The 16,221-nt window shown below is 39.7% G+C and overlaps 1 protein-coding gene across 1 annotated transcript in view; it reads left to right on the forward strand.

Moving 5' to 3' along the window:
• Crlf3 (cytokine receptor like factor 3) overlaps window positions 1–16,221 on the forward strand; it is a 43,762-nt gene that overhangs the window by 11,047 nt on the left and 16,494 nt on the right. Inside the window, exons 2-6 of the mRNA XM_063250974.1 lie at window positions 5,964–6,171; window positions 10,387–10,474; window positions 11,551–11,728; window positions 12,884–13,106; window positions 13,638–13,770. Of these exons, the coding sequence (XP_063107044.1) occupies window positions 5,964–6,171; window positions 10,387–10,474; window positions 11,551–11,728; window positions 12,884–13,106; window positions 13,638–13,770 (830 nt within the window). The remainder of the gene's footprint in view (window positions 1–5,963; window positions 6,172–10,386; window positions 10,475–11,550; window positions 11,729–12,883; window positions 13,107–13,637; window positions 13,771–16,221) is intronic.

The following is a 16,221-nucleotide window of genomic DNA, read 5'->3' on the forward strand; positions in this document are numbered from 1 at the left end:
CTGACTCTTTTACATTTTTTGTTTTGTTTTGGTTTGGTTTTTGAGACAGGGTTTCACTTTGTAGTCCAGGCTGGCCTGGAACTAGCCACGATCCTCTGCCTCAGCCTCCTGAGTATTAGGATTACAGGTATAGCTACCATGCCCAGCTTGTTTTGTTTTTGTTCCTTTGTGTGTGTGTGTGTGTGTGTGTGTGTTTTGTTGTTGTTTGTTTTTTGCTTGTATTTTTGAGACAGGCTTTCCCTATGTAGTCCAAGCTGGCCTCACATTCATGGTAGTCCTGTCTCAGCCTCCCATATGCTAGTATTACAGATATGTGCTACCACATCCATTTGTTTATATTTATACATATATTTGTTTTTGTTTTTGTTTTTTTGTACCAGGAATCAAACTTGTAAACTTGCACTTATCAGCCAGGTGCTATGCCATTGAGATATATCCCTGGCCCTTTTTTGGGTTTTTTGAGACAAGATCTTGCTATCATGTTAAGTCTGGCTTTGAACTTGCTATGTAGCCTGTGATGGCCTTGAATTTGCTGTCTTCCTATTTCTCAAGTGCTAGCATCACAGGTTAATTTCCCCTGGTTCTTTTAAGTTATTGCAAACACATGTAATTACTTCATGTGTTGTCAGGGTTACTTGCCAGCTGCCATGCATACTGGAGCCTGGTTCTTAAGGATCCCACGGTTAAGTAATGTACCAAATCAAATACATTCTGTGTTAATGGACTTTTTTTTTTTTTTTTTTTTTTGTCTTTTTCCTTTTTATCGGTACCAGGGATCGAACTCACGACTGCCTGCTGGCAAGGCAGGTGCTTATGCCGCTGAGCTAAATCCCCAGCCCCTGGACTTTTTAAAACAAAAACAAAACAAAAAAACTTTGGATTTACTTCACATACATTCTCTAGTAACTACAGAGATTAGTTAGCAATGAGATTGGGATTTGTCTTTTTTTATGATTTAAGGAATTCTTTGACTTACTCCACAAATACCTTTTTAGTTACATTAATGTCAGAAGCAGAGAAAGTTGTTTCCATGATCCATCTGACAAAACAAATTGCTATTTTTTTCCCCCCTGCATTTTACTCCTTGGGTATCTTTTGTTTTCACATGGTTGTGATCATTCCTGTAAAAACAGTGGTGTCTTTTGCTTTTTAAATTTAGCATGAGTTTATTTGTTTGTTTTTTTTTTCAGTTTAACAAAGGATGTAATAAGTGATTGAATGACAGATGAAGTGAATACATAGTAAAATTTAGAGCCCATCTTAGACCCTCCAGTTTCTGTGGTCTGTGTGCTGCCCACCAGCTCCAGGGCTTCACTGTGGTAGGATTTCCTGGTGAGAGGCCAAGTGGTCCCCATCCCACTCTTCTTTTTCTCTGGCTGTATCTTTAGGGCAAAGGTGATCCTGGCTTCTGCATTCTCAGCACTTAAATCACTGAACCTGTCCAGAGTAGGGATAATACTGAAGCATTATTAATTTAAATGGAAAGCTTTCTAAATTTATTGTTGAAATGTTATCTTTTATCTATATTTTGATAGTTTTTTTTGAGATAAGTTCAGGATGGGTAGTAAACACAGTATGTTTATAGGAAACTAATATAATACTTGCAAAGTAATTATCATGCAATACTTTTTTTTTTCAGTACAGGGGTCAGACTCAAGACTTTGCACAAGCTAGGCAAATACTTTACCACTTAAAACCACATCCTCAGCCTATGTGTTTATTTTAGTTCGAGTGTTTCAGCTATAGATTTTTCTGTAAGAGAAAGTGAATTTTCTATTGTTTATTTATTTATTTATTATTATTATTATTTTTTTTTATAGAGAGGGTCTCACTATATTGCCCAGGCTGGAGTGCAGTGGCTATTCACAGGTGCGATCCCACTTCTGATCAGCACGGGAGTTTTGACCTGCTCCGTTTCCGACCGGGCCGGTTCACCCCTCCTTAGGCAACCTGGTGGTCCTCCGCTCCCGGGAGGTCACCATATTGATGCCAAACTTAGTGTGGACATCCGACGGCATAGTGCACTGCGGCCCAGAACTCCTAGACTCAAGCGATCCTCCCACCTCAGCCTCCCGAGTAGCTGGGACTACAGGCGCGCGCCACCACGCCCGGCAAATTTTCTGTTGTTTAAGTTATATTTTTAAAATATTGGTGTTTGTATAGACAACCTGTTTTTTTTTTTTTTTTTTTTTTTTAATCAGTACTGGGGATCGAACTCACGACCACCTGCTTGCAAGGCAGGTGCTTATGCCACTGAGCTAAATCCCCAGTCCCTAGACAACCTGTTTTTAAAATGTATATGATGCCTACTGTTGTGGTGCACACCTATAATCGCATCAGGAGGCTGAGATAGAAGGGCTTCAAGTTCACGGCCAGCCTTAGCTACACAGTGAATTCAAGACAGCCTGAAATGAGACTGTGTCTCAAAAAAAAAAAAAAAGTATATAAGTATATGATACATACTGTTTCAGTTACTTTTCTCTCGTTGCTAAAGTAAAAATACCCCAAACTTAAAGGTGGAGAGGTTTATTTAGCTCATAGTTTGTAGAGGTTTCAGTTTATAATCAGCTGGCTCCAAGGTATGGTGGAAGGACAACAGTTCATGGCAGCAGAATACAGCAAAAGTAGTAACGAAGAAAGAGCAGGGACAAGCCTGTTTCTGTCCCTTCTATTTGGACCATGAATCAGTCACAATTCAGCTGCCTCTGAAAAGCCTGCACTTCCCCGAGACTGCATGAGGCTTTTGAGGGACATCTAGACACAAACCATAACATGTACCAATTTTTTTCCTATCACATCTCTTAGAGCAGGAATTTTTTTTTTTTTTTTTTTTTTGTCTTTTTCATTTTTATCGGTACCAGGGATCGAACTCACGACCGCCTGCTTGCAAGGCAGGTGTTTATGCCGCTGAGCTAAATCCCCAGCCCCAAGCAGGAATTCTTAATTTTGACCTTCTGGATTTAGGACAGGGTCTTTTAGGATGTAATCTACAGAATCACAGGTGTGCTTTGAAGAATGAGAACTCCATCCACACATTCCTCTAGTCCCTTCTCTAAGCTTTGGTTCAGTAGGTTTTGGATGGGACCTTGTAGTCTGAATGATAATAAGCAGCTATGTGATTCTTCTGCAAAGAAGATATCATAATTACTGCCTTAGGCAAGCCATAGTTTGGATGAGGCAATTTGTAAACTTTGGAATCAAAAAAATTTTTATGGTATTGCTTAATAATTTTTCTAGTAAGACAGTATGATCTCATCATTAAAGATCACAGAGCTCACCATGATTCAATAAAAATTAAGTTACTATGCCATTTCTGCCTCCTGTGACCCTCTTTTGGGATATAAATAAATTTTTAATGTTCTTTTAGCACAACAAGGGCATTTTATACATAAGACTTTTTTTGGTTTGTTTTGATTTTTTTTTTCTTCTTTCAGAGGGTGCTGGGAGTTGAACCCAGTGGGTTTAAATTTGCTACTAGGTGTACCAGTGAGCTAGACTAGCTTGCTTTCCTATTTATTCTTTGATAGTAGGAATTGAATCCAGGACCTTTGCACTGAGCTACATCCCCAGTCTTTTTATTTTTAAAATTTATGTTTGGTGTTTTTTTAAAATCTTTTTGATTCAGCACTTTTTTTTTGCACTGAGGATTAAACTCATGAACTCTTGCTTGCCATTTTTTGTCTTTTTGAGACAGAGTTTCACTATACAGTTCAGGCAGACCTTGAACTCACTTTGTGGCCCGTGCTAGCCTCAAACCTCTAGCAGCCCCCCTTCCTCAGCTTCCCAAGTGCTGGAATTACAGATGGTGTACCACCACTCCTGGGTCTAATTTTCTGTTTTGAGAGAGGGTCTCACTAATTTATTAAGTTGCTCAGGCTGAACGCAAACTTGGGATCCTCTTGCCCCAGGGTCCCAGAGTGTTGGTGTTGTAGTCAAGGGTTGCAAGGAGGACAATTACATATAGGACACAGAATTTATATTATTATTATTATTATTATTATTATTATTGGTACTGGGGATCAAACTCACAACTGCGAGCTTGCAAGACAGGCACTTATGCCACTAAGCTAAATCCTCTATAATATTAATTTATGATGATCACCCATAGTTAAATAAAAGGAAGTGCAGGAAATCTGTTCACAACACTAAAGACCTGGAAAATCCAGCTGAGTGCCTGGTCCCACAGCAGTGTCCTGCATGAATCCAGCTGGAGGCCTAGAGCCCATGACAATGACTCATGCAAGTTTGTTCTATGGATCTGCTTTGGGAAGGCCCAAAAGGTTAGCAGTGGAAGCCAGAAAATCTGTGCCAGTAGGTTGAAGGTTCTGCACTGGAGCCAAGAAGCAACGCTCAAAATAAGGACCAAGGGGGCTTGGGATTTTAGCTCAGCGGCATAAGCGCCTGCCTTGCAAGCAGGCAGTCGTGAGTTCGATCCCTGGTACCAATAAAAATGAAAAAGACCAAAATAAATAAATAAGGACCAAGGCTCCCCTAAAAGTACCACAGCCATTCTCAACAACAAGGTCCTGAGCTCCTTTGAGGTCAGGCCAAGTTTCTATCAGGGAAGCCAGTCATGACTCCTCCAGGAGAACCAACAGTTCCAAACAACAGCAACACTTAGGGGAACCCACAGTGCCATGCTCTTCCTCTCCATGTCTCCTTTTATGCTGGCAACAGTCCTCGGGTGGGCCATCTACACGTAGCACCATGCTGATTTAATTCAGCCGGTGTTAAGTTGTCCACCAGTTTTTGATCCATAACAGCTGGGATTACATTACAGCTATGTACCACCATGCCCAGTTGTGTTGTGGCTTTCTTATCTACTGTTCCTTTACTTCTTTGCAGTAAAATGAATTTTAATCCCCAGTGTTTAACTTTCTGTACTGAAACATGCTATTGCCAGGAATTGCATTGTGCAAATAATCATTTCTAACATTTATTGAGGATAATAGTGGGCCAGTCATTTTACTAAATGTGGCAGATTATTTTCTTTAAACTTCACAGCAACTCCATGAAATTACCACAGTAATATTATTTTGACAAACAGGAAATTTGAGACATGGAGTATTTAATTAACTTGACCAAATTGCCATAGTTTGTGTATGTTGAAGCCAGGATTTGTGCCCTTTCTGACGTGAAAGCCAGTTTACAGTTGTGTAAGTTTCTACGAATCAGTCACAGTTGTTTTATTGCTGAGGGGTGTGTGTGTGTGTGTTTACACACACAATGGAATATTCAGTCTTAAAAAAGAAGGAATTTTTGCCATTTATAAGAGCATGGATAAAGCTAAAAGACATGTGCTAAGAGAAATAATTCAGACACAAAAAAGTACTACATGATCTTACTTACTTGATTTTCACAGTTAAATTCATCCATGTGTAGACTAGAATGGTGGTTATTGGGTAGGGGGTGATGGCGAGATGTTGGTTGAAGGGTACAGAGTTTCAGTTGACTGTGACAGATGGATTCTAGTGATGGGATATATAGGATGGTGACTATATCAAGTGATAATGTATTGTGCTTGTATACTTGGAAATTACTAACCACAGATCTTAAGGTTTTTTTCTTTTCTTCTACATACAAAAGGTAACTGAATATGTTGAGTGGCATGTATCATATATATAATATGTATAAAATGTATTTTATGTGTGTATATATATATCACTGCATAACTTTTGCTTTTTAAGAAACTGGGGCTTGATCCCAGGTCCTCTCTGAATGGGAATCTCTATCCTTTGTTCCTTTTTATTTTGATACAGTATCACCCCATGTTGCCCAGATTGCAGTCTCCTTCAGCCTCACAGAGTGCTCCAGGCATTTGCCAACACACCTGGCCCTTAACATTTTACTTATTTATTTATTAATGAATGGAATATGGTAGTTGTACCATAGTTTTGAATGATGCCTGTGATTTAATTTTTTCCAGAGGTTCAGATTTTGAGTGTTTATTTCTTTCTTTTCAGATTAAAGAGAGTGCATCACAGACACGAGGTGTCCTCAGGCATCATTTTAGTGATTTGAAGGAGACCCTAGGGAAACTCCTGGATGAGCGGCTGGTGACTCTTTTGCAAGAGGTGGATACCATTGAGCAGGAGACCATTAAACCACTAGATGACTGCCAGAAGCTCATAGAGCATGGGGTTAACACTGCAGAGGACTTAGTCCGAGAAGGTAGGACCCCAGTGAGCCAGTTAAATGCTTGTCTTTCAGATTGACGTTTGGCTGATTTCTCTGGCTGTCGGTGGATTTCTTGCTATCTGTGGGATACTTGGGATATTCCTTCCTTTAGGCAGTTTGTAATAATGGATGGCAGTTATATTGTGAAGTATTTCAAGGTAAATGTAATTAAAATATTAATTAGTATCATTTACAAAATAAGGAATAAATTATATCTCAAATGCTTCTATTTGTTATTGTTAACACAATTTTGAGATCATTTTGAGCCTGTTCACATATGTCCCAGTAGTCATGGTTCCATTGTCCCTTTAGAAGGTTAAAAAATATGATTGATGTTTACTCCTGAAGTTAGTTGCTGTTTTCTTGTCCTTAGCTAACTTTTTTTGTTGTTGTTGTTGGGTACCAGGTATTGAACTCATGATCTCGTGCTTGCCAGGCAAGTCCTTGGGAGCTTTCTATAGGAGTAGTTCTATAAAGATTTGACAAAATTCATCAAGCAGATAAGGAAAAAAGAGGGAGATAACTATGATTTCAAGTAGAACTGACATCAGAAGTAGAGTGAGGGGCTGGGGATTTAGCTCAGTGGCATAAGCACCTACCTTTCTTTCTTTTTTTTTTTTTTTTGGTCTTTTTCCTTTTTATCGGTACCGGGGATCGAACTCGCAACTGCCTGCTTTCAAGGCAGGCGCTTATGCCGCTGAGCTAAATCCCCAGCCCCGCACCTACCTTTCAAGCAGGTGGTTGTGAGTTCAATCCCTGGTACCGATTAAAAAAAAAAAAAAAAGAAGAAGAAATAGATTGAAATGTCATATACAAGGATTTGCTGAAGTACTTTAGGCAGTAAAGTTTACTTCGTATCACAGTGGCCTTGCCCACAGTTGGAGACTAAATTAGAAGTCGTAAATTAAAATTTAGCTGAGTGTGGTGGTACATGCCTGTATTTCCAGCACTCAGGAGGCTGAGGCAGGAGGATCGCTGTGAATTCTAAGCCAGCGTGGGCAACATAATGATTTTAAAGTCAGCCTGAACTACAAAAACAAGACCCTGTTTCTAAAATAAAGCCAAATTAAAAAAAACTACAACATCAAAAAAGGTTGTAAGTTCTGGAGGTAAAAGAGATTGATTAAAAATTGTGAAAATAAGCCAGGAAATGGTAGACAATGGCAAGCAAAAAATTAGACAGGATGGTTTGAAGAGATTTTTTTGGAAAGATTTTTTTTGTTTTGTTTTATGAGACAGACTCTCCCTATGTAGTTAAGGCTTGCCTTGAACTCAGTTCATGCAGGTCTCAAATTTACATTGATCCTCCTGACTCAGTGCCTTGAGTACTGGGATTATAGGCATATGCCACTATGTCTAGGTCTGGAAGTAGAATTATTGATGAATTTACTGATCAATGATTTTTATTTTATTTACTTATTTATTTGTTGAGATAGGGTCTCATTATATAATTAAGACTGACCTTGGTCACTGTGTAGTCCAAGCTACATACAGTAAGTAGCCTCAAACTCACACAGTTCTCTTGCTCAAGCCTTCCAAGTGCTGGGATTACAGCCAATGTTACCATGCCCAGCCCTTTTTCTTTTCTTTTTTTTATGGGGGTTACCAGCGATTCTTGACTACTGGAGAATCTAAATGACTCGGTATACAATGGAGTAGGTACTTAGTCAAGTGCTTTTGGGTTGGGTTAGAGGTGCTCAACATGGAAATGTGGGTGTGATGTGTAGGAAAGAGATCATACCTGGAGACGTCAGTTAGTGGAGATCATACCTGGACATGTCAGTAAGGCAGTTAGTGGCACACACATCACAGTAAGTAGAATCATTAGTGATGATGTGTGGCACAGTGCTTGCCTGGCAAGCTCACAGTCCTGAGTTCAATTCCCATTACCCACCCCCACACACAATTCTTGAACCTGAACAACTGTTTCTTCTTTGTTTCTTTGTTTCTTTCTTGGTACTTGGAATGGAACTCACAACTTTGAGCTTGCCAGGTAGGCACTTGTGCCACTGAGCTAAATCCCCAGCCCCTACAGAGGGTAAGATTAACCATAAACAGAACAAAACAGATGATAAGGAAACAATTTCAAAGCAAGTCCACTGGAGATCTTCACTATCTTATTATCTCTAGTTTTCTTCCAAATAGTTGTCTCCATCTTCACACACATTGAATACATACTGAACATTATAGAACTAATCTAATATGTTTTGCTTTTTAAAATTAAAAAAAAAGCTATTTAATATGAGAAGAGTGAGTGGCTTAGAGTAGAACACTAAGTAATGTCAATATTTAAAGGGTGGTTGAAGGATAAAAAGAGACTGAATTCCATTTCTTCTGCAGAATGTTGAGTGGCTTAGGATAAACATGCTGTGGCTCACACAACTGCCCCTTGGTCTGGGACTTACTCTCCTTTGGGTCCCCTTTAGAAAATGGTGCTACTGTTGTCTGCATCTAATTAAAGTTTTATCTTCAATGAGAAGATTTTTTGTTTCCCCCACTGACCATAACAGTCTCTTTGAGAAATGTTTTTGGCAGGACACAGAATGTCTTTCCCTAGAGGCTTGTGTTTGGAAACAAACCCAGAAGCAGGTCAGCACAGGCCAGGAGTGCACACTATTTCCCTGGGGACTGAGAAATGTTTTCATTTTAGAAAATAAACCCTTTGAGGCACATTCATGTTATAGCATTTGATGATTAAACTTTTTTATACTTTAGAAATTTTTAAAATCTCGAACCCTTCTCCCTTTCTCCCAGGAGATAAGAACTTATTTATGGATTTTGAGGCAGTCTGCATTATGTTCCTGTTTTCCGGTGGTGAAGACGGTCACATGGTCTTAAAACTTGAATAACTCCAGGGCATACACCAAAGGTGGTGCCCTTGAGCACTGTGCAGGATGTGGAAGTTGGTCTTACCTGCACTCTGGGCAGCATGTGTTTTTTATTCTGTTATGTAATTTCTGATTTAATGAATGATACTCTTTCAGGAAAATCTGCGTCATTGTTTTTGTCCCTGTGTGGGTGTATGTGTGTTGGGGATTGAACCCCCGGTCCTTCTCATGGAGTTGCATCCTCTTCCTTTGTCTTTTTTTTTTTAATAAATAAGGTCAGATCACTAAGTTGCCCAGGCTGCTTCAGCCTCTCAGAGTGCTAGGATTGTTAAGTGTGTGGCACCACACTGGGGCGCTGTTGGCTTTTTAAGGCCAGATGTCTTTATGGGCATGGTGGCACAGGTGTGTACGCAGCTGTTGCAGAGACTAAAGGAGGAAGATGGCTTGTTCAAGGCCAGCCTGGGCAATTCATTGAGATTTTGTCTTAAAATAAGGACTTGGTAAGACCCCGTCTTTTTTGAGACTGGGTCTCGCTATGCAGTTCAGGCTGGCCTTAAACTCACTTTGTAGCCCAGGCTAGTCTTGAACTCACAATGATCCTCCCACCTCAGCCTCCCAAGTGCTGGGATACAGGCGTAAGCCTCCATGCCCGGCAAGACCCTGTCTTAAAAATAAAAAGTGGGCCAAGTATAATGGCACATTCCTTTAATCCCAGGATCAGGAGACTGAGGCAGGAGGATAGGAGGATTGCCTTGAATTTGAGACCAGCGTGGGCTACATAGTGAGTTCAAGGCTAGTTTGAGCCACATAGTGAGACCCTATCTCAAAAAAGAAGAGGAGAAAAAAAAAAAAAGGACTGGAAATGTAGCTGTGTAAAGCCCCTGAATCAGTCTTCAGTACTGCAAAATAGAAAGGTTTCAGTAATAAAATAAGTTAAAATAAAAAGTGTTGAGGATATAGTCATTGTGAAGACCCTGGGTTCAGTCTCCAGTACCAGAAAACAAAAAAAGACCTCATACCCCATTGCTTCCATCGGGATAACGTTGTGTTCATATTGAACTTGATGAAAATTCTGTAGGCAGGATGGGGCAGTCTCTCGGCCTTCTGCTTTATATGACATTGATCGTCAGATTAAATTTGGTTGTCTAGAGCAACATTTTCCAGTCTGGCTGAATGCTGCCACTGTGTACCCCATTTCTGTTTGGGCTTAACCCTAGTGCCTTCCAAAATAGATTCTATTTTTATTTTTGGAATTTGACTATGGCATCATGTAGGTATTATTTGCAAGAAAATTGGAGACCCACATGGACACAGGGTATGTTGCTTACTTTTCTAGTAATGGCCATTTTTCACTGTACTAGCTCTCTTATTTTTGCTATAGGTGAGATTGCCATTCTTGGTGGTATAGAGGAACAGAATGAGAAACTGTGGAGCTTTACCAAAAAGGCCTCACACATTCAGTTGGACAGGTAAAATAGTTTATGTCTTTCAGACTTCATCATTTAAACTATGTGTTCTCTTTTCCCCTGTTAAAGATTCGGATTAAAGTAAGTAGAGAATATATTTTTCAAAGTTTGACTACTCCTTTTCACTACTTACTAACATAGAAGTTAGTAAGTTTTGACATAGTATTATTACAGATCTTTTTTAATTCCAACACATAAGACAGTTGTTAAGTGTTTTGAAATTCTGGGACTCCGTTTCAGCAGCACATATGCCAAAATTAGAATGGCGAACCCAGTGTAGTGGTGGGTGCTTGTAATCCCAGCACTTGGAAAGCTGAGGCAAGAGGATTGAATTTGAGGACAGCCTGGTTTACATAGTGACCTCCAAGCCAGTCCAAACTACATAACAAGATCCTGTCTCTGGGGGTGGGGGGAATACAATATATATATATATGTATGTATGTATGTATGTATGTATTGTATTTTTTATTATTATTATTATTATTATTTTGTCTTTTTGAGATAGGGTCTCTATGTAGTTTGGGCTGGGCTTGAGCTCACGTTGTAGCCCAGGCTGGTCTCAAACTTGCAACGATCCTCCTGCCTCAGCCTCCCGAGTGCTGGGATTACAGGCATGAGCCACCACGCCCGGCTAATATATATGTATTTTATATATGTATATAAAATAAAATTTGAATAATAAGAGAAAAACCTGAATATATCGTTGAAACTGAGTCATATTTCAGTAAACCAGATATTTTGGCATAATACTGATAGTTGTAATCCTTCCAGTTTTCTGTTTTGCTAATATTTACTTGTGAAGTGAATTTTGTTACATAAACCCCTCACTATAATAAAGTCTTCTACAGCTGTGAGAATTATTTACTGGAGACCTCAGGATCTTTTCAGCATGTTAAGTGATCTAAACTATTCCTTGTTTTTATTTATTCATTTATTTATTTTTTTGGTACCAGGAATCGAACTCAAGATGTTGTGCATGCTAGGCAGGCACTGTGCTGCTGAGCTGTATCCCTGGACCCTTTCTTATGTTTTTAACTCTGTTAATGAAGTCTCATGAACACTGAGCTTTATTTCCTCAGTTTACCAGAAGTGCCCTTGCTGGTTGATGTGCCTTGCTTGTCTGCTCAATTGGATGATTCCATTCTTAACATAGTGAAAGACCACATTTTTAAGCATGGGACAGTGGCATCCCGTCCACCAGTGCAGATAGAAGAGCTGATAGAGAAGCCTGGGGGCATCATTGTGCGATGGTGTAAGGTATGTAGTTTAGAACTGCAGAAGTGGCTGTGACTGTGCATTTGAGATTGTGAATTCTTGCTTGTGTTCCCAAGCAAATGAAAATCAAGTTATGGGGAACATGAACTGAAGTTGCGCTTCTAGTTTGATACAAACTTATGTATGTTTGTATGTATATATGTATGTATGTATGTACGTACTGGGGATTAAACCCAGGGTCTTCATACTGAACTATATTCCCAGCTCTTTTTTTTTTTTTTTGTCTTTTTCCTTATTACCAGTACCAGGGATCGAACTCACGACTGCCTGCTTGCAAGGCAGGCGCTTATGCTGCTGAGCTAAATACCCAGCCCCTATATTCCCAGCTCTTTTTTCTTTTGAGACAAGCCCTTGCTAAATTGTCCAGACTAGGATTGAATTTGGTGATCTTTAGTATCTCAGAGCAATGGGCACTATCATACCCACCTGAAATAAGCAGGTTTGTTTTTTGGATCAGGGAGGGAGGGCAGGGTATCACTGTGTAGTTCAGGCTGGTCTTGAACTCACTTCATAACCCAGGCTGGCCTCGAACTTGGAGTGATTTTCTTGTGTCAGCCTCGTGAGTGCTGGGATTTCAGGTGTGTGCAACTATGCCGGGCAGATACTTAGTCTTAAATTTCAAGTGTTTTACTTTGGCATTATTGTTCAGCAAAGTATGCCATTTCTTGAAAGGAAACAGAATTTATTATGTATGTATGTATGTGTGTATGTATGGATTTATTAGTACTGGGAATCAAACTCAGGACCTTGCACTTGCCAAGTAGACACTGTGTTACTGAGCTATACTCAGCTCTCAGATTTTTTTTTAAATGTCAGCCTTAAAAATATTGAGCTCAGGCTGGGGATTTAGCTCAGCGGCATAAGTGCCTGCCTTGCAAGCAGGCAGTTGTGGGTTCGATCCCTGGCACCGATAAAAAGGAAAAAGACAAATAAATAAATAAATAAATAAATAAAAAATACTGAGCTCATGGTCCAGTAAAGAAAAAAAAAGAAATAGTCACAACCACAGCATATTTACTAAGGCCTTCCCTGGAATGGCTCCTATTCAGTACATGGGTCTGTGTGGTTGGTGCTGAAGGTTATCCCCAATCATTTTGTGTTTTTTTTTTACCTAACATAAGGCCTTTTTCTTCATAGGTGGATGATGACTTTATAGCTCAAGATTACAGGCTTCAGTTCCGTAAATGTAATTCAAATCATTTTGAAGATGTGTACGTAGGTTCTGAAACTGAATTCATAGTGCTGCACATAGACCCCAATGTTGATTATCAGTTCAGAGTCTGTGCTCGAGGAGATGGCCGGCAGGAGTGGAGTCCTTGGAGCATCCCCCAGATAGGTCATTCCACATTGGTGCCTCATGGTATGCTTTTATCTTCTAACTCCTGAAGCCTAGTTATGTATATTGGAATTTGCTTATGTTCTATACAGGTGGGCAAGCACTAGTAACCTTTTTTCTAAGGATGAATCCTAAATGGCTGATAACGTGTGTGTGTGTGTGTGTGTCTGTGTGTGTGAATGTGGCACTGAGGATTGAACCTAGGGTTTCACACATGCTAAACATGTAGTCTATCACTGAGTTACACCTCCAGCCCCTGTTCGTTAGTTCTTAATCATGTGAGGGTAAGATCAAACAAGTCAGCTTGATATAACTTTATTAGAAAGGAGGTAGCACTTAATTGGTTTTTCATACCAAAGTTGCATAGAAATATTTAAAAATCTTTTTTATCATTTGTTGGACTCATCATGGTACCCCATTACTGAATCTTTTGTTAAACACAACCTTGACCTTTATGAGTAGTGACTTCTGCTTTTAAGTTCTAGTTAATGTGTCTATATTCAAGTTATCCCTGCAAAGGGTCTAATAATTTTCAATATCTTTGCTTTTCAAAAGAGTGGACAACTGGCTTTGAGGGATACAGTCTGAGCAGTCGAAGAAACATAGCACTCCGGAATGATTCTGAATCCTCAGGTGTTCTTTACTCCAGAGCTCCAACCTATTTCTGTGGGCAGACATTAACATTCAGGCAAGTAGATACTTAAACATCTGCCGTGCTATAGGTGGTGATGTGAAGTGCAGAGAGCATGCCTGAGCTTTGAATTAGAAATATCCTGAGTTTATTCCATCGTTTAGAGCCTGTGTTACTTGGAGAGGTTTCCATATATCTCTGTTTCACTTTTTCATCTAGATTCATAAATTACTAAGAAAATTAACTGAGATAATGTATGAAAAACTTATTTTTTTTTTTTTGGCAGTACCAGGGATCGAACTCATGACCTCACACTTGCCAAGCACTGAGCTAAATCCCCAGCCCCTGTGTGAAAAACTGTTGGTACTTGATATGTTCTCATTTCTTTTCCTCTTAGTAAACAGAGGTAGAGTATTGCATAGCTCAGCATGGCGGTGCCCACCTATAATCTTGGCTACTTGGGAGACTGACAGGAGAATCAAGAGTCTTAGACCACCCTCGGCGTCTGTCTCAAAATAAAAATTGGAAGACGGCCTGGGGATGTTGCTTAGTGATAATGCAGCCCTAGGGTTGAAGGCCAGTACCACAACCAACAAACAACCCTCATGCAAGTCTATCTTGAAAATTCAGAAGTTGTGAACTTTTTTTCCTTTGTCACTTATGTCTCTGACACACCATAGCAGTGTATACATATCTGTATATACATTTCTTTAAAATAAAACTGAAAGTAAGCGTCTCCTCCTACCAGTTAATTTCCTGTTTCTTAACTCATTTATCCCTATACTGGAAAAATATCCCTTTTCTTTTTTTTCTTTTTCCTGGCACTGGAAATCGAACTCACGACCGCCTGCTTGCAAGGCAGGTGCTTATGCTGCTGAGCTAAATCCCCAGCCCTGATACCCCTTTTATTGTTGTCTGAAGTGTATGGTCTGTAGGTATGGTTTTTAAACTAGCTCTTCCAGTAAACCAAAGCCTAGTTATATTTTGGTTTTGTCTTGGCTGTATTGGGAATTGAACCTAGGATCTTGGGCATGCTAAGTGAGCTCTCCCAGCATTTAATGTTTTAATTTTGAGACAGAGTCTTGCTATGTTGTCCAGGCTGTGCTTGTAGTTGCAATCTTACTGCCTCAGCTTCCCGAGCAGCTGGGTTTATAGGTACACCTCATTGTGCCTAAAGCCCAGTTTTGATTCAAAACTGTAAACAGTGCCTGATTTTTACCATACTCATCCCAGCGTAGCAAACTGTCCTCTAAGTTTTAAGTCTTTTTTTTTTTGTCTTTTTCATTTTTATCAGTACCGGGGATTGAACTCACGACTGCCTGCTTGTAAGGCAGGCGCTTATGCCGCTGAGCTAAATCCCCATATCCCCATCCCCATAAGTTTTAAGTCTTGAGATGGTGGAATTTTACTATGAGTGTTTGTCTCAAGTTCCTCCTATTCTCAGTCCCTTGTGTGAAACAGGAAAATATATGATGGTTTTATCTGAACCAGTGTTGTCTCCAGACAAACTATTTGAACTGTCAGTAGTCATCAGAGTATTCTAGTTCATGCTGGCTTATTTATTTTATTTTTATTTATTTACTATTATTTTGTGTGCGTGAACGGTACTGGGAATTGAAGGGCCGTGTACATGCTAGGCAAGCAGTGCTCTCTTATTTTTGACTTCCACTCACCTTTAATGAAGGATTTAATAACCACAAAAACACCAATGGAGAAAAATAGAGTCTGTGTTAGTCAGCTTTTATTTCTATAATAAATCGTGTGACGATTGACTTGCCAAGAGAAAGGTTTGTTTTGCAGGTTCAGTCCTTAGCTGTTTAGCCCTGATGCTTTGAGACTGGTGGTGAGGTGTCCTGGTGGCAGATGCAGCAGCAGAACTTGGTACTCCATGACAGGCTGTGAGAGGAAGTAGAAGGGCGTGGGGTACCACTTTCCCCATCATAGGCCTCTCATGACCCAGTCACCTAAGAGGCCCTGCCTCTGATGTTTCTGCCACCACCACCAGTAGTACCAGACTGGGACCACACCTTTAGTGTAGGGATGTTGGGGAAAACACAAGGGGTCAGATCTAAAACCTAGAAATCCTAGAATTCTGAGGCCTTTTTAATTCCCCAGGAGACATGAGACATTTTTTTTTTTTACTCATAAACCATCTCTGCATATGTCCCTTGTTTATAGAAATGCTCTAAAATAATTCTGTGCAATGACAGAACTTCTTAACCTGATAGAATGAGGCCAGATAATAATAATAATAATAATAATTACTGTTACTATTGACCGTGTTTACCATGTGCCAGGCACTATTCTCAGTAGTGTGCTTTAATAATTTGATTCTTACAGTAGCCCAGTGAGATATGCATAGCTTTCCATTTAAGAAATTTGGAAACTGAGGCACAGAGAAGTTAGATTACATATCCACTGTCTCACAGTTCATGAGTGCCAAAGTTAGGGTTTAAATCCATACAATCTGACTCCAGAGTTTAAGCTTGTAACTACTGGTCAAGACAG

The sequence above is a fragment of the Cavia porcellus genome, unplaced genomic scaffold, assembly GCF_034190915.1.
Source record: "Cavia porcellus strain 051 isolate PalLab524CR breed Dunkin Hartley unplaced genomic scaffold, mCavPor4.1 scaffold_6, whole genome shotgun sequence".
Taxonomy (NCBI): Eukaryota; Metazoa; Chordata; class Mammalia; order Rodentia; family Caviidae; genus Cavia; species Cavia porcellus.